The sequence below is a fragment of the Dacryopinax primogenitus genome (assembly GCF_000292625.1).
Source record: "Dacryopinax primogenitus strain DJM-731 SS1 chromosome Unknown DACRYscaffold_17, whole genome shotgun sequence".
NCBI lineage: Eukaryota > Fungi > Basidiomycota > Dacrymycetes > Dacrymycetales > Dacrymycetaceae > Dacryopinax > Dacryopinax primogenitus.
This window is the reverse complement of record NW_024467214.1, coordinates 619,192-638,353: the sequence shown is the minus strand read 5'-3', so window position 1 is coordinate 638,353 and position 19,162 is coordinate 619,192. Positions and strand designations below refer to the sequence as shown.

General features: G+C 54.5%; 8 protein-coding genes across 8 annotated transcripts; 3 read left to right on the top strand and 5 right to left on the bottom strand.

Moving 5' to 3' along the window:
* Nucleotides 1-68: 68 nt before the first annotated feature.
* Nucleotides 69-2,086, bottom strand: DACRYDRAFT_96341 (uncharacterized protein). The gene is made up of 2 exons (XM_040777361.1): nucleotides 2,016-2,086; nucleotides 69-1,968 (listed from the first exon to the last, which is right to left on the bottom strand). Exon 2 carries the CDS (start codon nucleotides 1,656-1,658, stop codon nucleotides 1,101-1,103), a length of 558 nt encoding a protein of 185 aa, XP_040625986.1. The 5' UTR covers nucleotides 1,659-1,968; nucleotides 2,016-2,086; the 3' UTR covers nucleotides 69-1,100.
* Nucleotides 2,087-2,276: 190 nt separating this feature from the next.
* DACRYDRAFT_24155 (uncharacterized protein) lies at nucleotides 2,277-3,487 on the bottom strand. The gene has a single exon (XM_040773573.1). The coding sequence runs from the start codon at nucleotides 3,434-3,436 to the stop codon at nucleotides 2,489-2,491; it is 948 nt and encodes a 315-aa protein (XP_040625985.1). The 5' UTR covers nucleotides 3,437-3,487; the 3' UTR covers nucleotides 2,277-2,488.
* Nucleotides 3,488-4,835: 1,348 nt separating this feature from the next.
* DACRYDRAFT_118358 (uncharacterized protein) lies at nucleotides 4,836-6,525 on the top strand. The gene is made up of 4 exons (XM_040770567.1): nucleotides 4,836-5,021; nucleotides 5,083-5,172; nucleotides 5,223-5,538; nucleotides 5,587-6,525. The coding sequence occupies exons 1-4, from the start codon at nucleotides 4,968-4,970 to the stop codon at nucleotides 6,396-6,398; spliced, it is 1,272 nt and encodes a 423-aa protein (XP_040625984.1). The 5' UTR covers nucleotides 4,836-4,967; the 3' UTR covers nucleotides 6,399-6,525.
* A 283-nt stretch (nucleotides 6,526-6,808) lies between these two features.
* DACRYDRAFT_56874 (uncharacterized protein) lies at nucleotides 6,809-7,354 on the bottom strand (the record flags this gene model as incomplete). The annotated part of the gene is made up of 1 exon (XM_040775404.1): nucleotides 6,809-7,354. The coding sequence occupies one exon, from the start codon at nucleotides 7,352-7,354 to the stop codon at nucleotides 6,809-6,811; it is 546 nt and encodes a 181-aa protein (XP_040625983.1).
* Nucleotides 7,355-10,969: 3,615 nt separating this feature from the next.
* On the bottom strand, nucleotides 10,970-12,000 carry DACRYDRAFT_90673 (DUF602-domain-containing protein; the record flags this gene model as incomplete). The annotated part of the gene is made up of 2 exons (XM_040776964.1): nucleotides 10,970-11,812; nucleotides 11,878-12,000. 2 exons carry the CDS (start codon nucleotides 11,998-12,000, stop codon nucleotides 10,970-10,972), a joined length of 966 nt encoding a protein of 321 aa, XP_040625982.1.
* A 599-nt stretch (nucleotides 12,001-12,599) lies between these two features.
* On the top strand, nucleotides 12,600-13,920 carry DACRYDRAFT_24151 (uncharacterized protein). The gene is made up of 3 exons (XM_040773572.1): nucleotides 12,600-12,790; nucleotides 12,849-12,915; nucleotides 12,968-13,920. The coding sequence occupies exons 2-3, from the start codon at nucleotides 12,900-12,902 to the stop codon at nucleotides 13,747-13,749; spliced, it is 798 nt and encodes a 265-aa protein (XP_040625981.1). The 5' UTR covers nucleotides 12,600-12,790; nucleotides 12,849-12,899; the 3' UTR covers nucleotides 13,750-13,920.
* Nucleotides 13,921-14,023: 103 nt separating this feature from the next.
* DACRYDRAFT_96336 (S-adenosyl-L-methionine-dependent methyltransferase) lies at nucleotides 14,024-16,246 on the top strand (the record flags this gene model as incomplete). Its single annotated transcript, XM_040777360.1, has 7 exons — nucleotides 14,024-14,408; nucleotides 14,455-14,588; nucleotides 14,638-14,791; nucleotides 14,840-15,063; nucleotides 15,111-15,175; nucleotides 15,230-15,739; nucleotides 15,793-16,246. The coding sequence occupies 7 exons, from the start codon at nucleotides 14,027-14,029 to the stop codon at nucleotides 16,244-16,246; spliced, it is 1,923 nt and encodes a 640-aa protein (XP_040625980.1).
* Nucleotides 16,247-17,407: 1,161 nt separating this feature from the next.
* On the bottom strand, nucleotides 17,408-18,475 carry DACRYDRAFT_24149 (uncharacterized protein). The gene is made up of 4 exons (XM_040773571.1): nucleotides 18,337-18,475; nucleotides 17,761-18,286; nucleotides 17,547-17,598; nucleotides 17,408-17,486 (listed from the first exon to the last, which is right to left on the bottom strand). Exons 2-4 carry the CDS (start codon nucleotides 17,978-17,980, stop codon nucleotides 17,444-17,446), a joined length of 315 nt encoding a protein of 104 aa, XP_040625979.1. The 5' UTR covers nucleotides 17,981-18,286; nucleotides 18,337-18,475; the 3' UTR covers nucleotides 17,408-17,443.
* Nucleotides 18,476-19,162: the final 687 nt, after the last annotated feature.

The window sequence follows — 19,162 nt, the reverse complement described above, 5'->3', positions numbered from 1 at the left end:
ACGACCGTTCAACCGTGGTCTGTATTTTAACCTTCCTAAACGTTCCGCCGTAATCTTGCTGAAAGGCAGACATGCCATGTCCGAGGACTTATCCGTTGTAGATACTGGGTATTGGGAACGAGCGCGGTCGAGGCGGAGCTAATGCACGCTCCTCTGTGCTTGAATTGTGGCAATCTGTCCTGGTGCATCATCGATCTGCGTCTTCGCTCTGTTGGGCGGACTTGCTAGAAAAAACTCTGCCGAGGGATAATATTGGCCATCATGAGCCGGCAGTCGCAGGATGGTCCCCATGGGGCCCAAAGAACCGTAATTATTGCGGCGCAGAAGTTGAAGAGACCAAAAACAAGCGCCGGCATCGGCCCAATGAATACCGCTTCGAATCGCTATGGAGAAGAGCATTGGTAATGATTTCACTGGGCAGGGATAGGCCAAGAATCCGGGCCTGGACACAAAGCACCGCCAATCGCTTTCTATCACCTACTTCTGCGAGGAGGAAAAGCATTCTCTCCAGTGCGAAACGTCCCGGTTGGGTCAAATGATCCTTTGGCCAAACAATGGCGTCGTAAACAGCGGTAACATGGTCTTTTAGTCGCGGGGACTGGATTTGCGATATGTTGAGTTCCACAATTCAGTTCAAGTTGACGATGATTGGCAGCAGAAGTGGGAAGATCCAAGGTGGTTCCATATGCGGCTTGGCTTGAGCGAAAGTACGAAATGCTTTGTCGATTTGGTCATCTTGCGAGAGTGTGTTGTCGTACAAACACTGAAAAATCTTCAGCCAGAACATGATTTCTGCAGACCACGGACCCGTGGTTGTGGTTTGTGAATGAGGGTCGACCACATCAGGAGACGTGTCCAAAGGAGCAATATGATTGATAGCTTGTAATGTGTGCTGGTACAGCATCTGTCCATCTCTGAACATCTGCCACAAGAGAGACCGGACCGCAGATAGGTTCTTGTCGCCAGCTTCATACATCACAAACACATTTTGGGCAGTGGTTTCTGATTTATCTTATCATGCCAGGGAGATCCTCCGTCGATCCTTGATTGAGTTTCCACCAGATAATTAAGCTGTAGCTGATATTGCTATATTCAGTTTCTTACTGGGTCATGAGCTTCCAGCAGAGCTCGAAGTCGCTGGTCGGCTTGGGATTGCACTGGAGGAAGTGGTGCATGACCTTCTCGCAAAGCACGTCGAGTCGGGGTACTTGCAAGTCGGCAGCAAGAACGAGTGTCTTGATAATATCGGCAGGCGCAGCTTGGGAAACGAATAGTTTGCGGAAGATCATCTTCCACGGACTGAGCGCAACGGCGGCTTTGCGCAAAGCGTCAAAATTCGTGGTCGTACCTTCACCTCGTGCATACCGAGAGAGGAGATGGATAGCATCGGCTGTGCGATTGAGCTTGAGCAGAAAGTATGTAAGTGGCGTGAAGTCTAAAACTGAGGGGCAAGAGAACTGGCAGCCAGAGATGAGTGATATCCCCGTCCATTTGGGCCATGAGCCGCTCGGCCCCGAGCAGCCCAACTCGGGCAAGTTCAATCCGTACTCGAAGGACGAGGGCCACTCGGTGACTAGGGGTGGGCTCGAGCCTAGCATGAGCGAGATCAAACTCTGCCCCGGAGATGATGCGTCAAGACGCATCCCGTAAGCTTGCATACGCCCTTTCGATGTCTTCCAATTTATCGCTGTATACGACCTGCTCAAGCAGAGTTGTGGTGGAACGGATACCAAAGCCAAGAGAGCCTAGAATCGCACGATTCAACCAGTCAATCCGCTCTGAGCCCGAGTTGTCCCCCCTGGCCTCAGTGGGGCCCTTCACCAACGGGGTATCGGCAGCATTGGCCTTGTTCCATACCGCCGGATGTGCGACAGACACCTCCACTCGAGGACAAAAGTGCGAAATCGATATGGCTCGCATGGACCATCTTTCAGGTATCGAAGGCCTTGTCACCAGCGAGACAACGACCTGGGGACGTGAATGAAGGATTTCCAATCGTACATAGTGTTGCGTACCCGAAATTTCACAATGGATCTGCAGCCCAGCATCTCATTTCTCAGCCCACGCACGCTCTCTCTGTTCCTATCAAACAGAATATCCGCGAATTTCCTGGCGTGATCGTCGCCTGTGAGGCATGAGCTTAGTGAGGGGGAAAGAATGACAAGTGCATTGGAATCCCTGACCATGCAACTGCCCTTATATCGCGTGACACCTAATGTGTTCGACTCTCATCTCGTGGCTGTTGCACAAACTTGATCGATGCTCTTACATAGCTCGAAAACTCATAGATTAATCTTCACTCGTTAATAATACATCTCGGCACTTGATCACAACTAAGATATCAACACATGGCCCGAATTCATCCATCCTTCTCGAGAGATACAGTGTGCCAGGAGCCGCAGGCAATCGACATTTCAGAGTCTCCAGCATGTGAAGAATCGGCACGGTCATACCTGACCTCACTTGTGCGTCTTTACACTAGTCCGGCTCACGGGAGGCTGCTCGCCGAGGTCTGGTGCGCCGAGGTCTGGTGCTGCGGGTCGTGGCTGGGGACCCCATGGGAGGGACCATAAACGAGCCTAGGCGAGGACCGCGGCGCGGTGAACGCCGGCGGGGCCACCCGGGTGTACGGCGGCGGGGCCACCCGGGTGTACGGCGGCGGGGCCACCAGGGTGTACGGCGGCGGGGCCACCGGGGTGTACGGCGGCGGGGCCACCGGCTGCGTGGTCGGGGCCTCGGTGTTGTCCCGTGGAGCCAACGACACAGCCGTTTCGGCAGCGGGGTTGCCACGCGGAGCATCGACGGCTGCATTTGCAGGATTTTGCCCAGCAGCAGCCTCATCCTCGGACGTGTGGACAGTTGCGGCCTCGTCCCAAGGAGGTATCGCTGTCGCTGTCTCCTCAGACAGAGAGGGCTCTGAAAAGGAGTGCGCCCTAATCAGGCGCAAGAGTCTCTCTCTGCGATCATGATGATGTCCGAAATATCCCAGTCGCCCAAAGCGACTGTGGTGTCTGTGATGCCTGAATCGGTGATGAGGATATTGTTCGAACATGACCAGCTCGATGTGGTGAGGCCGATCAAAATCCAGTTGCGTAGAACCCGCCATCTGGCCAGCATGTAAACCTTGAAGAAACGATGTGCCCATCTCCTCCCCGAACACATCGACCACCTTCTCCGCCATGAGCATGTCGCGCAGCACACCAAACGACAGCGGGAGATGTGCGGATGTCGTTGGGTTTGACGGACTTTCCTTGAGGTCATGCTCGCACTCACAATGGAGCTGCGAGCTGTTATCCTGAGCGCCATTGCCCATCCCTTCCTCGGGCTGTGCCATGTATGGGTCCACAACGCGATTGTCGCCCGGGTAATGGGTGAGCGGGGCCGCTATGATCCCGGCGGTAAGGACGGCTAGAACGATGGCGTTGGTGATCTGCATGTCGGGGGCCGAATGTAAGGCTTGAAGATTGATCAAGGTCGTATGAGTATCGAGTAATGAAGTGTCGTATGAATATTTAGTAATGAAGTGTCGTATGAGTATCGAGGTTGGTCGTAAGCCCTGGCCAGCAGGAGGTGTTAAAGAGCAGAGAGCGATGGAGCGTAATAAGCAAACGTTCGGGTGAACCAGCACCTGAACTTAGTGGATGGATATAAGAGACTACGACCACAGACTGGCTCGTTATATATGCTCGACGAGTCGCTCATGAAAGCCGGTTACCTATCTGCATTGCCGTCTGCTGTGCAGCACGTCGAAATGAATAGACACAGACATGCTCAATTGAGTGCGTGGCTAAGGCGACCGGCCGCCAGTACTTTCCAAATTGAGTAGACGATCGTCCTATGTAGCACAAATACAGAGTAGGAGCGGTACAAATAGACAGGGAGGAGAAGCAACCCCACGGGTAGCTGCGACATGTTTCCCGTACGCCCCAATGCAGAGTAATGTAACAGCATGTAACCCTGGAGATCTAGAGCGATGATGATCGAGGATATTAATAGGGATTATTCCGAGCGAAGCTATTTAGAAAATATGTGTTTGTGAGAAGATGGAAGCTTTGCAGCTGAATGTAGAGAGAGCTCGAGGAGTACAAGTTTCCGAGTGAGCCGCAACCTGCTTCCGGTCACCATCCCGACAGTTATCTATAACCACCAAACAAAAGCATCCCACAGTCCAGAATAAAAGCTGTACGGTCGTATTATTAGCTCACAAGTTTGTATTGATCGCCCGTGCCTGGATGATCAAGCTAAGAAGCACAGGGATGAGGATTATCTAAGCAGAAATAATGAAAAATTTTGAACCAAGAGAGACAGCGCTTCTCTGGTCTTCGATGTTTTCTTGTCAAAGTCTCCAGATTCTGATTTCCAACGAGACTGTGCACTCACTATTCGATAATTATTGCCAAGACCATTGGGCCAACAGAAATTTCCGACTCAAGTCAAGCTTATTCCAAGAGACGCGGCATATGGCGTGATATGTGCCGTCTGACCGAAACATGCAGTGCTCGTATGTGTGCCGGACCAAGCCGACACGGCGCTTACTCACTCACTATGGCCGATCGTGTTGTACACCTGGATTATCCGACCTATATAATGACACTTTGAAGGCATCTAGCGGATATTAAGGGCTGGTATCGGAACTCTGAGTCGGAATATGCATGAGTTGCGGAAAAGGCAAAGGAAGGGGCTGACGCCAAGCGCCCTTAGTGCGCCCTGAGGGATATCGAACGAGCTGTCACCCAATAGACGGAGGCGCGGAGCCAATGATGTACTGGGCATCAAGGCAGAGGGAGAAGAAGAGAGGGAGAGGGAGCGCTCACTCAATTCATGCAACCTCGAGGCAGTGTGCCTCTGCTCGACCATCTTCCCCTGCTTTTACTGCGCCTCCTCTTCATCGACTGTATTGTCGACCACCCCGGCTCTTACGTTGCTGAGCTCCAGTCGACCTCCTGTGCCTCGTTGGCCTCTAAACGATGCTAGGCTTAGTGCTCGCCCTCCTTGTGGGCGGTGCAAATGCCCAAACTTCCGTTCGTCCCAAATTTGTCGCCGTATTCATCTGACCGACCTTGTTTAATTGCTCACTAATAGACAAACGCCACATGTGCATCGACCTATGATTGGATGAGCAATGCCGAAGGCCAATCCCCTTGCCTCGTTGCAGCCGGCCTGCAGGGTGTTGTAAGTCCTCCCCTTCCCCCTCCCCTCTTTCCCCGTTCAGACCCAAACAGTGCAACAACAACAAATGGTTCATCCCCTCCCTCCCCTCAGGGACTCACTATGTCGGCCCGACCTCTCCCTCCCTCGGCACACTCTGTATCTGCAACACAGTCGTGTACAACCTCGTTTCCGCATGTGCGGCCTGCCAGGGAGGGGAATGGGTCGCATGGGCAGACTGGACAAGCAACTGCTCCGTGAGCGTCATGACGCGCGGCAGTTTCCCGGGGCCTGTACCGGGAGGGACGAGTATCCCTGCTTGGGCAGAGGTGGACACGAGCCTCGAAGGGACCTGGAACGCCATTGAGGCGAGGGGTGTAGCAGGCTCAGGTATGCCTCCCTCCTCTCGTCCTACTTTCTCGCACTAATGCGCTCCAGCGCTGCCGGATACCTTCCCCAGTTCCACAGCCAGCACAACCTCCACAGCAACCGCGACATCTACCTCCCCTCCCTCCGACAGCTCGAAACCCAACATCGGCGCAATAGTCGGCGGCGTGCTGGGCGGCATCGCCCTTCTGCTCATCGCCATCCTCGTATTCCTCTTCCTCCGGAGAAGGAGCAAACGCCGCACAGCAGCAGCAGAGACCGCTATCCCCCTTCCGGCGAGCTACTCCTCCCTCTCCTCCAGGAACGGGAACGACACCACCCCACCCCCGAACGGACAAGGTTATTCCGGCCCACACAGTCCAGGAGGAGAGAAATCCGCATTCCTTGCTGCTCCTGCTCCCGCCTCACCCCCATTCACGCCCACAGGCACAAGCCCGCTCTCACCAGGCTTCCCAATCCCTAACAACGCCCCCGGGAACCACAACTCCCAGCTAAAGCTGTACGACCCCCAAGGCCCCTCGACGTGGCCGACGAACATCCCCCTTCCCGTCCTCACCAGCTCCAGCAATGGAACTGCGGGGAGTGTGTCCTCCCAGGCAGGCACAAGGACAAGCACGACCCTCAGCGCAAGCGGGTACAGCAGCCAGCCCCAGCCGAGTCAGAGCAGCTCCCTCCCCCCCGTCTCCGAGCTCGGCCCATCAGCAGGCAACCCGGAGATGGCAGTGCTCGACTCTGACCGGGCTTACTCGCCTGTACCTACCCCGGCGCCGACTTATAGGAGCAGTGCGAGTCCTGGCCCTGGTGGGGATAGGGTGATCATGCGTGGTCCGGCGCGGCAGATGGGCAAGAGGAGGCCAAGATAACGCGCTCTGAGCGTTCACGTTGGAGGTTGGCATGCGGCATGGACATATACCAAGAGGGCGAGCGGGCACGAGTACGGGAAGGAGTGGAGTGTGACACACGGCATTTGCATATGGGTTCAATGTTGTCTGATTTTGTGGTTTGGCGTGATTTTTCTGCGCTGTAAATGTACACTATAATGTTGGAATATATTGTCGTACAACACTTGGTGACTCGCGGGTGCGTCCTTGTGCGGCGCCCCTGCTCGCACCAACAACTCTTGAGCAGCACAAGAACATACATACATACATCATACATGTATCCTATAGTCATTACAGGCTTCTGTCAATACCAAGAAACAAAGATCGTTTCCAAAATGCAAAGAACCATATTACCCCTTCCCTCCCTCCCTCCCTTCCTGCTGTTCCACGACTCACACACCATAATGTACAAACGCGCCCCAGCGATGCATCGGCACTCCTTTCCCTCTCAACAACTCCAAAGAAGCGGACAACGCCTCCGCCGCCCTCTCGGCACTCAGTTCCCCTCCCAACCCGTCATAGAACCCCCTAGCCAGCTCCGGCCCGTCCATATCCGCCATACCCCATGTCGTACCCAGTACACCGCGGAACCCAGCGACCTGCAGCCCTGCGGCCATATGCAGCGCTTCGTCCGGCAGGTGTACCGTTGCGCGGGCAGTATGACACGCGGAGAGAAAGGCGAATCCTGCTGTGCGGGAAAGGCTTAGCTGGGTAACTTGGCGTAAGGTTAGCGGGCCGTCCGCGAGGTAGATCGCACTGTCTAGCGGGCTTTCGGGGTTCCAGTACCCGTGAACTACACAGTGTAGCCATGGATGGGTCGAGACTGCTTCGGCGCGGGAGACGTTCGCTTCCCTGCCTATGAGGAAGGTTACCGAGTCCTTGAAACATGATGTGCGTAGAACGTCGATCTCGGTCTTCGCATATCGGAGCTTGGGCATACCGGGCGCTTCGGGTTGGGCGATAGCGAGGATGCGGGCTGAGAGTGGGGGGGTGCGTGCGGGCACGGGGGAGGGGAGGCGCGCTTTGATTAGAGTGGAAAGGTTTGTCGTGTATGAGGAAACGAATAGTTCTGCCACGCCGGGCTTCGAATCCTCATACGGTCCCGCGCAGTGAATAGGTAGCAAACTGAACAAGCCTGCAGGAGTCCACCAGACTCTTCTACCTCGAGGCAGAGGCGCGCGTGCGCGTTCCCGCGCCTCGAGCAAGGTGTTCGCTACCTGTTCTAGCCCTCCGAACCAGAGGGACCTAGCGACAGACTTGAGGGTTCGGTCCAAGAACGACAGGCCGTATTTATCCTTCGCACTACCCAGTGCCGACTGGAGGATATGCATAAGCTGTCTAACGACAGGCATCCCCAGCCCGGGCAATGGTACCACTACCGGCTCCGCCCGGTCAGGGAGGATAAGCAGCGCGTCGGTCCTATACTCGCTAGCGTTAAGGATTACCACCGGCCCTTCCCTGGCGGCAGAACGCAGCTGACCCCAGTCAAGTGGCATAAGAAACGTTTCGAACCCCGGTACATTCCTGACAGCACTGACGAGCACGTCCCAGCGCTCTGCCTGCCTCCGCCTCATCTGGGCATTTTGTTCCAAATACCACTCCGAGAACCCAGAGAGGTCAAAGTCTTCCAAATCGAGTGTACGTGCAAGCAGCCGCAGCTCTCGCGCTAGCTCGGGCTTCGCCGCTTCGAGAGGGGCGAGGTCGACCCTCACTTGGAGTACGGAGCGCCAGAGCACAGATCGGCCTTCTTCAAGTAGCTCGATAGCGACTTTGGGCAAGGAGAGTGAGACAGCGACTGCAGCGGCGTCAGCTGCGAGCTGGAACGCTTCTGACATAAGGTTCCTATGCCGTTTCGTCGTGTTCAGGCCTAACCAAGCCATGCGTGGTAAGAGGCCCACAGCAGCGCGGAAGAGGTCCAAAGACCGCTCCTTTTGGCCATTATCATATGCCAGCCTGGCGCCCAACACTGCCGCTCTAAAGCGAACCTTGACAGGCCCGTCTTCGACCTTAGCAGCAAGGGCATACTGCTCCAGCGCACAGTCTAGATCCTGCTCATCCCCAAAGACCTCGAATTTCCTCACGAGCGAACTCGCGAGGTCCATAAGGTAAAACGTGCGCCTCGGGTCTCCCAGACTTCCCAGCTTGGAAACCGCTTCCCTGAACGCGGAGAGACACTTGAGCATCGTAGGTACCGAGTTGTCCAAGTCGAATTTCGTTTGCAGCGCCAGTCCGTACTGCCAGAGCATGAGATGGCGTTCTGCGTAGTTGGGGGATGTAGAACCTAGGACTTGCTCATGTGCGGTGATACACTCTTCCAAGTCGGAGGGCCGGGCGTGGACCGTATATCGCAGCCCTTTAGCCAGGGCGAGCTCAGAACATATGCTCGGAGTCTCCAACAGGCCCGTCTCCCTAGCGAGTCCTACCGCCTCTTCGAGAAAATCGTTCATAGCCTGGACGAGTTCCGTCCTCCCTCTCTCCACCCCCACCCTGTATATATGCGCCAGGGTACGCAAGCAACGCGCAAGTTGGGGGGCCATAAACCTCCTCTGCCGGCCAGCGGCGATCGCCCGCTCCAGTTCGCGTTGGGCGATACTAAAGTCCTCCGGCTCTGCAAAGTATATGAAGCGGTATGCGTGTGCGAGTCCCAGATGCGCATGGGCGAAGACGCTCAGCGGCCCGTCGCCTGCTGAGCTAGAGAGCGCTTGGGTACTCGCTTCGATCGCACCGTCTATGTCTGCTGGTCGGCCTGTGGCGCGAAACCGGTGCTTGAGGCACATGGCTAGCGAGACGAGGAGGTGCGGGCGGGCAGAGGACGAGGATGGGGAGGAGGAGAGAGCACGCCGTTGACAGAGCACGGCGTTGTCGACATCTTCCATCCTGCCTTGGGCAACGAACATGCCCAAATACTGCGTTCCGAGGGCGCGGATGATCTGCAGGTCTGACCAGCTCGTGCTCGGCGAAGGTGGGATGAGGGCGATCGCGCGGGTGAGGAGGGAAAGACTTTCGTGGAAGTTTGGGGATGGCCTGCCTTCTCTTATGAGCGCGCCGAGTTCTGCTAGCATACGCCGGCGGTGCCTGTGCGTAGGACAGAGGAGGAGCGCCTCTCTCCCGCAGGCGATGCCCCTCTCTAGGTCGTGTGTCGAAGAAGGGTGGCCGAGGAGGTACCACCTAGCTCTGTACGCGCCTGAGAGGGCGTACAGCGCATACGCCTTGAGCGGCTCTGTGCTCGGCAGGCGGGAGGCAGCGTGTTCGAGGGCGTCGATTTCTGGAAAGGGGAGGTGGGCGCAGCCAAAGTGGGTAAAGAAGGTGGCTTTGACTCTTGTGGAATGGGCTAGCAGCTCGTCGGTCCATCGGATGCCGCCAGCAGGAGGAGGAGGAGGGGAAGGATGGGGGGCGAGAGCAGCGGCTTCTGCATACCAGGCATGGGCGTCTCTGAGAGCATCACTCGTCCCGCTCCTGTCGTACTCTGCTTCGTAGAGGCGAGCCTTGATGTATGCGGCTTTCCAAGCCCATTCACCTCTGGGAGCGGTATCCAAGTGATGTAGAGCGTCTAAAGGTGAAGGGCTGTCTATTGTGAGAGAGAGAGCGAGGAGGGATTGTAGATGTGGGTGTGTTGACTGTGGGATTGTTGGTGGATGATGAGTGAAGTGATCTGAGAGTGCTAGTTGATGTTCTGTGTTTGCGATGTACGTTGTTGAAGGGTGTAATTTTGGGTATGAAGGGAGTACTGTGTTTATGTGAGTGAGTGAGAGTGATAATGAAATGAATATTACTCTTTAATTGTGAATGAATGGATAACATTGACGATGAGAGTGAGAGTGAGAGAGGCATTATCATCACTTGTACATCGTCACTATGCCATATATCCACAATTTCTGATGAAACGTTAACATTGAATATCCCATTCCCCTCCTCCTCCCCTTCCTTCTCTCCTTCCTTCTCTCCTTCCCCCGCTCTGACTCATCACATATTGCGTACATTTCTCATATAAAATGTACAGCTTTCAGGGTCAATTATTACAGCACTATAAGAATAACACACGAATTACTACTACTATTACTCCATTCTACATTCACTCCCTTTGGTACTGTACAGTTCACTCGGCCCACCGGCACACGACAGAATAAATCATATTGTCATAGAAGCGACAATTTACAGCATACCCTAGAATTATACTATCCATCATGCATCGTCGTCTAGCATCACGCGCCCAACTGGGCGTTTCCTCATGCGATCACCATCCCTCCCTTTCCTAGCGGGCGCATGTCCAAGCGCTCAGGAGTAAGCGTGCACGCGACTGCGACTGGATGAGATGCATATGTACGAATATGGGTCAAGGGTAGCCGACGGCAAGAGCGTGTTCTGTTCTTACGCGGTTGTCTTCGGGTGCAGGGCAGCATGCGCAGCACTGCAGCATATATTGCAGGATAATGCATATTCGTACAGTCATGTTATACAACATCAGCCGACTCGCACAACCAAGTGCAATCCCACTCCCACTCGCAATCCCTAAGCATACTACACCCAATCAGTCCAAGCTCCGCAAACGAACCTCAAGCACTCACCCTAGTAAACGTCCCCATAGTCAAAAACGTCTCCTTCTCCCTCCCACTATCAGGCTTATAAAGGCTCTTAACAGCCTCGCTCATCCCATTCTTGAGTCGCTTCTTTTCTTCCTCCTTGAGCAAGTGAGCAACAGCGTTGCTGGCCACAGAAGGTCCCTGTACTGGCACAGGTTTAGTTGCCTTTGCCTTCGCCTTTGGCTTTTTGGACTCTGGTTCCCCGGAGGAGGGGGGGAGTTTGCGTTTCTTGGATTTGGGCTCGGATGCGCGGCGCGCTAGGAGGAGGGAGAGGAGATGGGCGGACTCGGACGGAGGGGGGTTGAGAGGTATGATTTGGGATGAGAGGTAGGGCTTGCCGCATTGTGGGCAGGCGAGGGGTTTTTCTGTTTGAGCCTCCTTTTCCGTCTCCTTCTCGCTATCCTTGGTATCCTTCTCGTTCTCGTTCTCTTTCTCGCTCCCGCTCCCACTGCCGCTCCCGCTTCCCCGAGAGTCGTCGCTCCCCTTCCCCCCCTCCACAGGAGTAGCAAGCGCCCTCAGCCCCGAGCGGGAAAACACACATCCACAGCTCCACAAAACCACAAACGGGATCACACCAAGCATCTCCTTCCCCGTCAACGGGCACACGAACGGCGCAAAGGGCAGGTCCGACCCGGTAGGCAGAGGGAGCGGGTTAGAGGTAAGCTCAAGCGTGCGAACGTCTTTCAGCGAACGGATGTGCCCGCAGATCTGCAAGCCGTCGCCGTATGCGGAGTGATCGAGCAGGTACTCGACTAGCGAGTCTTTGTTGTACATCTTCCCTAGTTCGTCGGCTACGATCGGTTTCTGGAGCGGTTTCTAGAGGGTGAAGGTGAGGATGAGGAGGTGAGTCAGCCGGATTGTGGGAGTGGGAAAAGGCAAACCTTGGACAATGCACAGAAGAACCATTGGGCTCTAGACTGGTTCTGTTTATCCGCTTGCTCAGCCTTCCGTTTCGTGCGCACTAAGTCGCGCCTGTCAGGTATCGAGCCGCCGTCATTACCCATCGCAGTCGTAAGTACAAGTGTAAGAGGATAGAAGGTGGTCGTGCAGGTCGAAGATGAGCGCTGGGGAACTGAGTGGCGTGAACCGGATATAATATTAATATTCGTGTGTGGTTGGTCGGCTCCGGGGTCAGGACCCTTGGACCCTTGAGCGTGGACGCGTCGAACATGAGGCAACTTGTGTGCATCAAATATCAACTCAACTCTAACTTATCCTCTCTTTTGATTTTCTCTTCTTCTCTTGCACTTTCGCACTCTGCACTCTTGCACTTGCTTCTCTATTTTTCAACTCTAGTACAAGGACAACATGTCCGTAGCCGCACAGCTACCCCCGGAGATAATGGACCGCATCGCCCTCGAAACGACTACAAAGCGGGACCTCATCGCACTAACGATGCTGAACCGGACCTGGCGAGCCACTCTCTGGCCAGATCAGGTCCAGTACCAGCGGCTCGTTATCCCCTGCGGTGATATCTCCAAGTGGGACGAGCTCAGTTCAGTTCCTCGGCGAGCACTCCTCGTCCGAAGACTAGAGGTGCTGGAGAACCCCATCCCCCCCCTGCTTGCCGGAGGAGGGAAACCAGACCGTACTTGGTCCGCAGAGCAGATCGCTGCTGCTACACGTGTAGCGCCCTATTTCACCAGCTTGAAAAGCGTCGTCGTCGCTTGCTTTAATATTACTGGGCTGGCGGGGTTCTTTGAGCGCTTGAGAGGCGCGTGTCCCGAGATATCCCAGATGAGCATCGTCGGTGTCCAACTGCAGGATATCCACAACACCGAGCCCGAACGGCGGGTGAGCACGAGTGACGTTCGGTTTGAGGATTTCCCGGTTGCTGACTACGTATACGCAGGTCACGCAGCATCTTGGAGGGTATACGAGTTTCACCTGGACATGCTCCTCCATGGTCAGCGACGGAGGTGCATTTGCATTTTCCCCCTCGCACCCTTAGCCCCGCTTACACCAGCCCAGGCGGCCTCCTCCTCTCCCTCGCCAAGGTCCTCTCCCGCTGTCCTCGTCTCATCCGCCTCCATATCTCACAATACGACGCGCCTACCACGCTGCCAGTCTCGCTCACCCCGTTCTGGGAAACCCGAATGCCGCACCTTCAAACCCTCACGCTAGACCGTGTGGCCTGCCACGAGCTCACCCCGGACTTCCTCTACGCCCATTCCCAGCTCGAGAACGTCGTATTATGGGACGAGTCTCCGCTCAGTGTCATACCTCGCGCTTTCCTGCCTGACGTTCTCCCCAACATCAGGAGCCTGAGGATGCGCTGCGCCCGTGTGGAGGCGTACCTCGAGCTCGTCTGTCCTCTCTCAGACGGGCGCAGGCGGCCATTACGCGAGCTGAGGATCTGGGTAGACCCCTTCCTAGCGAGCATACAGCAGAGTACGATCGCACTCACTTTCTGCCGTGCTGTACGGGGGTTGGCGACTCTCCGCAGGGTGGAGATCGCGGCGAGGAGTATGGGCGCTAGGGCAGCTACGGCAGTCGCTTTGCTTGGACCGGCGTTGCCGCAAGTGACGGACGTGGCCGTTCACCCTCTACACGAGAGCGAGGAAGCGATCGTACGTCCGTCCTTCCACCCTTCCACCCCTTCCTCTTCCCTCTCACGCCCTGCGCCCTGCAAGCTTATGAAACCCAGGAAAATTGGATCTACGCCATCTCCTCCTTCCCCTCTCTCGAGTCCCTCTACGGCTTCTCCCTCAAACTCCCCAAAGACCAGAGCGAGCTCGTACTCTCCGAACTGAGGGTGAGGTGTCCGAGACTGAAGTCTGTCGATGGGAAGAGGTTTGAGGACGAGGGCGAGGTGGGGCTCACTTGAGGGGGTTTGTTGTCCTGGAGATTGGTGGTTGGGTTAGTTATTCCTATACCCTTCAGTGGGGATATCTATGTTACTCGGGCTTGTTTATCATATTATCATTCTGGTCTTCATCGTGCGTCAAGAAGCGCCCGTATAACCACCAACCAATAACTTTCGACTTTTTTTGTTGAACCCTGACCACTTTTTAGCAGAACGAACGGCCAATGCACCTTGTCCGAGTTGGACATCTTTCTCTCCGTTTCACCTGCCACCCATCTCTGTACATAAGGATGTCGAAGCGCGCACTCAGTGGTTCTCCTGTTCCCTCAGCATCGGCGCCTAGCTCGCCCAAACGACCCAAGTTCTCCGTCCCTCCCCCTGCTGTGCCAGCCGCGGTAGGAGTGCCCACCGCCCACAAGACGAAGAAACGCAAGCGACCGCCACCGCCAGAGTTTGGCTCTAGGGAAGATGTCTTGCAGAAGGAGGTGAAGCGGTTGCTGGAGAGCGAGGGGCGCGTGTTGGGTTCGGACGAAGGGTGGGACGCTCCCGAGGGAGCGGGGATGGGTGTGGAGTTAGAAGTGAGGGTCAGGGAGCTGTCTTCTACTGGTGTGTGTTCAGTTCGCAAGAAATGCGTGCGTTGATAGGTAGGCAGGTGACGGGTTGGCCCTCGTGCCTGAAGGGTTCCCTCCATGGGTGGTGGTGACTCCATTTGCGTTGCCAAACGAAAAGATCCTCGTCAAACTCCTACGACCAGCTCATGGACATTCCGAGGCGAAGCTACTTGAAGTTGGTTATGTTTCCTGTTCCGATGCAGAAGCTTACTGACTATATCCAGGTGCTCGAGCCTAATCCCGAACTGAGAGACATGTCGCTTGTCAAGTGCAAGTACTTTGGCAAGTGCGCGGGGTGTCAGTACCAGATGCTGGCGTACGACACGCAGCTTGATGTTAAGCGGGACGTTGTCGTGCGAGCATACAAGTATTTCTCCAGTGCGTCCACTTCCCCTATTGTCGATATCATCTTAGATGGTTCTGTAGAGCTACCCGAATCGTCCGTCCCTACCGTGCTTCCTACGATCGCCTCCCCACTGCAGTACGGCTACCGCACCAAGATAACACCCCACTTTGACGCACCACCCTGGCAGCGGCAGGGAAGGAGGGGAAAGGATCGGCCTCCCCGGGCACCGAGGGAGAACAGCGACTGGGAGGTAAGGATCGGGTTCGACGAAAAAGGCGAAGGGAGGCGAGTGCTGGATATCGAAGTCCGTCATGTGTTTCCTTAGATTGGGAACAAGCTGATTTGTGGTAGGAATGCCCCATTGCCACTGGGGTGATTAATGAAGGGCTGAAGGAGGAGAGAAAGAAAATCCAAGAGTCCGTCCTTATCTCTGGTTCTGGCTCTCGGAGTGGGCTCTGATGCGACACCAGGACAATAGAAAACTACACTCGAGGCGCAACGATGCTCATCCGGGACTCGATCCTTTATGAGCCTGCGAATCCTTTCAAAGATGCAGCTACAGAAGTTCGCGACGATTACACTGTGGATTCCTCAGCGGTAGGGCCATCAGCTATTGTTGGGCGCATAGGGCGAACCGTTGGAGCGCCGGCCGTGGAAAACGAAGGGACTGTTAGCAATGCCGATGCTGGCGGGAAGGCTTCTATCGCTGACGGCGTTGACGCTGCACCTCCCTCTTCCAAGCCAGACGGTCCGGCCACATGCACAGACGATGGCAAGGAACGACACATCTGCGTCACCTCCACGGCGGCGACGATCTACGACCGGGTTGGTCCATATTTGTTTTCCTTCCCCGCAAGTGCCTTCTTCCAAAATAACAGCTCTGTACTTGTCCCCTTGACAGACCATGTCAAGACTGCTATTGAGAGCGCGACGGTGGGGCAAGGGCAGGCCCATCCGACACATCTTGTAGACGCGTACTGGTGAGCATTTGCAGTCCGAGTCAATTCATCCCACAAGGACTGAAATCTCGCAGTGGAAGTGGGCTATTCTCGCTCATGCTTTCCTCCTCTTTTGAGAAGATCTCTGGCATCGACATCTCCGTTCATTCTATCTCCTCAGCCGTTCGCAATCTCGCTCTTAATGACCTCCCGTCAGACAAATTTGCCTTCCAAACTGGCACTGCGTCCGATATCTTCGCCTCTGTCTCCCACTTCCCGTCCTCCCAAACGGCAGCGGTGATCGATCCCCCACGAAAAGGCTGTGACGAGCCCTTCCTCAGGCAGTTGCTTAATTTCCGCCCTAAAGTCATCGTCTATGTAAGCTGTAATGTACACACTCAAGCGAGGGACCTCGGCTGGCTGCTCCGGACACAGGAGGAGGAGGGTAGGACGCCGGAGAATGGAGCGTATGGGATCGTCAGCTTGAGAGGGTTTGACTTGTTCCCGCAGACTGGCCATGTCGAGAGCGTTGCTGTACTCGTACGTTAGTGATCTTCCTCCCCGACGTGTAGCATTTGTAATGAAATGGATCGCTTCACCCTATCCGCCACCAAGCGGCCATTACAATATTTGGCTCATTGATTAGTAGTGAAGCAATGAAATGCCAACCCAAGACCGCCCAGATACTTTGTATTCTCCGTAATTAGCTAGTAGGAAATAGATTCTCCGCAGAGTCAATGCCGCGGCAAAGGGTAAAGCTGTACACACCGTGCCCTTCACTTGCTATACAGCAATTTAACCCCGATGAATTCTTTTGTTTTGTATTTAACACCAGTCGTCTATTCAGTTTGGTACAGAATTTTATCTGGTAGCTGTTCCGGTGCTATCATACCCGAATGGGCCTTCTGATAGTGTCTTGTTTCAATACCTCACCCGCAGTGTATGATTTCTCTCATGCACTGCATCTGTTCTATGCATGGAGCACATACTCAAGTCAAGGTGGCACTGTCCAGTTGACATGGAGTAACCGGCAATCATAGAAAACCATCCTGTTTTTCTCTGCAGTGTATATTCGTGTAGCAATCAAGGGGAGGCTACTCGTTTGGTTGCAGGGGTTGATTTTTAAGGCATGGGAGAAACCCGATCGAAGAACAAGGTAGGCCACATGCAGATTACCGGTCCCCCTTGAAGAGGACGTCTTACAAGGGAACACGTCTAAAGCTCTTCTTGTATTTGGTTTGGAACAAGCGAATCAGAGTCTGGGATATGTATACAAGTGGTGTTAGATTCGACAAGTCTACATGGTCGATGTTGCGGTCTGGTGCTCTTCACGTAAACATATCTCTGCTCCACTTTTTGTTACGAAGGCGCACCGGAATACTTTTCTCTTTGTTGCAGAGTGCGATGCTTAATGTTATTCAAGACATTGACTATGGTACATCTTTTGAAGTGTCCAAAGTAATCGGCAACCACATGCATCGCCAAACAAATGGTCATTCGGGGGATTGACAGGTGAGATAAGCGCCGTTACTGAAATATTAATGGCTCCGAAGATTAATATTATTGGTCGGGCATAACTGAAGAGTTCCGGAAACGGAACACCGCGGGGTTGCACATGACGCGCGGAGGCAGTTGTTATTCTTTCGATTACGTTGACTGGAAGCAAAACGATTCTCAGGAGCTTTACAATCTTAAACATACTCCACCAGCGGCCGTTACACCGATGTCGAAATCAACGCGTCCAGATCATCCGTTACTAACACAGGTCCAAGTGGCTGTTGCAAATCGAGTGAGCTGGCAACCATCTGTCCCATCATTGACGTGCGAATCTGACTTCACTTTCCCAAAGGAATCGAAACGGGATGGTGTTTTTGCCGGTATGGCTTCAGGCCTCGTCGCCGGTGAGTGAATTCTCTTTGATGGGGTAAAAGCTATAGGAAACGGCCCGCCGACACTTGGGATCTGGCGGTTCTACCCGTTCCGAGGTGACGGTGGGCTGTTCCGACATGCAACCCTGAGGCGAAAGGATTGCGTATTGACATTCTTGTTTCGGCCGTGCCTAGCGATCATCTCTGCACAGATGTTCCGATTCAATCGCAAGTTAACGCTTTTCTCGGGTTTGTGTGAGTGTCTTACCGCATCAGGTACACCGGATCGTCTGCGTGCATTGCCGTGCGTCGCGGTAGGTTCGATCATCACGACAATATGAACTAACTGCGTCTCTCGGTTATCTTCTTGGACTGGTTTCGTATTCCCGAAATCACACGATGCTTGCGTATGCATTGCGGCTACCCTCGTTACTTACGACAACTACGTTCGATCAGTAACCGGCGCGCTTTCCGGGTACTTATGGACGCAAGCCTTCATGGATAGCAAACTTGCAGTGATGACGAACGAAGCACGGAACGCTGCCTTGAAAAGAGAGACTGGTCTAGATTTCGAGGGCGGATTTGGTGGTCAGGAAGAACTCCGCGATCCATACGCGACGACACGAGGCGATCACTAGGCCGACGGGTCGGAGACTTCTCAAGCCAAAGACGAAAGAGTTGAATCAAGAAAAAACAGTAGGCGCGGCAGGACACGGTGGACGTACGGTGTCGCCCTAGCTCATGCCAATCATGATACTAACAATGTATCAGTAGCACTACTCATTCTTGTTACCCCTGACGATTGAATTCGCGCCTCGTACCCCAATGGTTGCACCCTATATTTTCATTCCTTCCTTCAGTCGAGGAGATCTGGAAGGATCCTCCACCGTTCGCCGCTGACAGCGGGGACAGTATGTGTTAACGGCCGATAGGGAATGACAAAAGTTGCATATTGGGGTCACAACGCCGGCTTGGACGGCTCTTCGGGACCCCTTAGGGTGGCCGTGCGACCATAGAAGGCGAACCCTCTGCGCCCAGATTTGCCGTTTAGAACCCGCGACACATGAGACGGTGTCCCCAAGCTGGATGCGTTTTGTGTGGCCCATTCCCTGAATCGGTAATGAATGGAATGTGACTTTTCATGTTGTTTCTTCCAGGCCCCCGTAACCGGAAGCTAGTCATCCTTCCACCGACACCCGCACCGCGGTGGTGCGGGTGCGGTCAGTGGTGAGACAAGGCCAAATCAAATCAAAACGTAACAAGCCTTGGAAACAATGTGTAATGTTTCTTTTCTGTCGAAAATGCAACGTTATTATCGCCTGTCTTTGCCGGGGCCGTCTGATTCGGATGAGCCGAGAAACACGATTTATTACCGTTACGATTAAGCATCAGAATGTGACTGAGTTTGTCCAATAGAAGGCGCAACGCCGGATGTGGCATGTGGAACGACGTGGCATCGCTTTTCCGCTGGGGGATAGTAGATAGAGTCTTTACACAAAGGGGTTCCATATGCCCACCTCAGATTATTAGTCAATATCATCGCCGAGGACCGGTCAATCTGCTCAGGGGTGCAATGTCATGAGGACCATTGATTGGT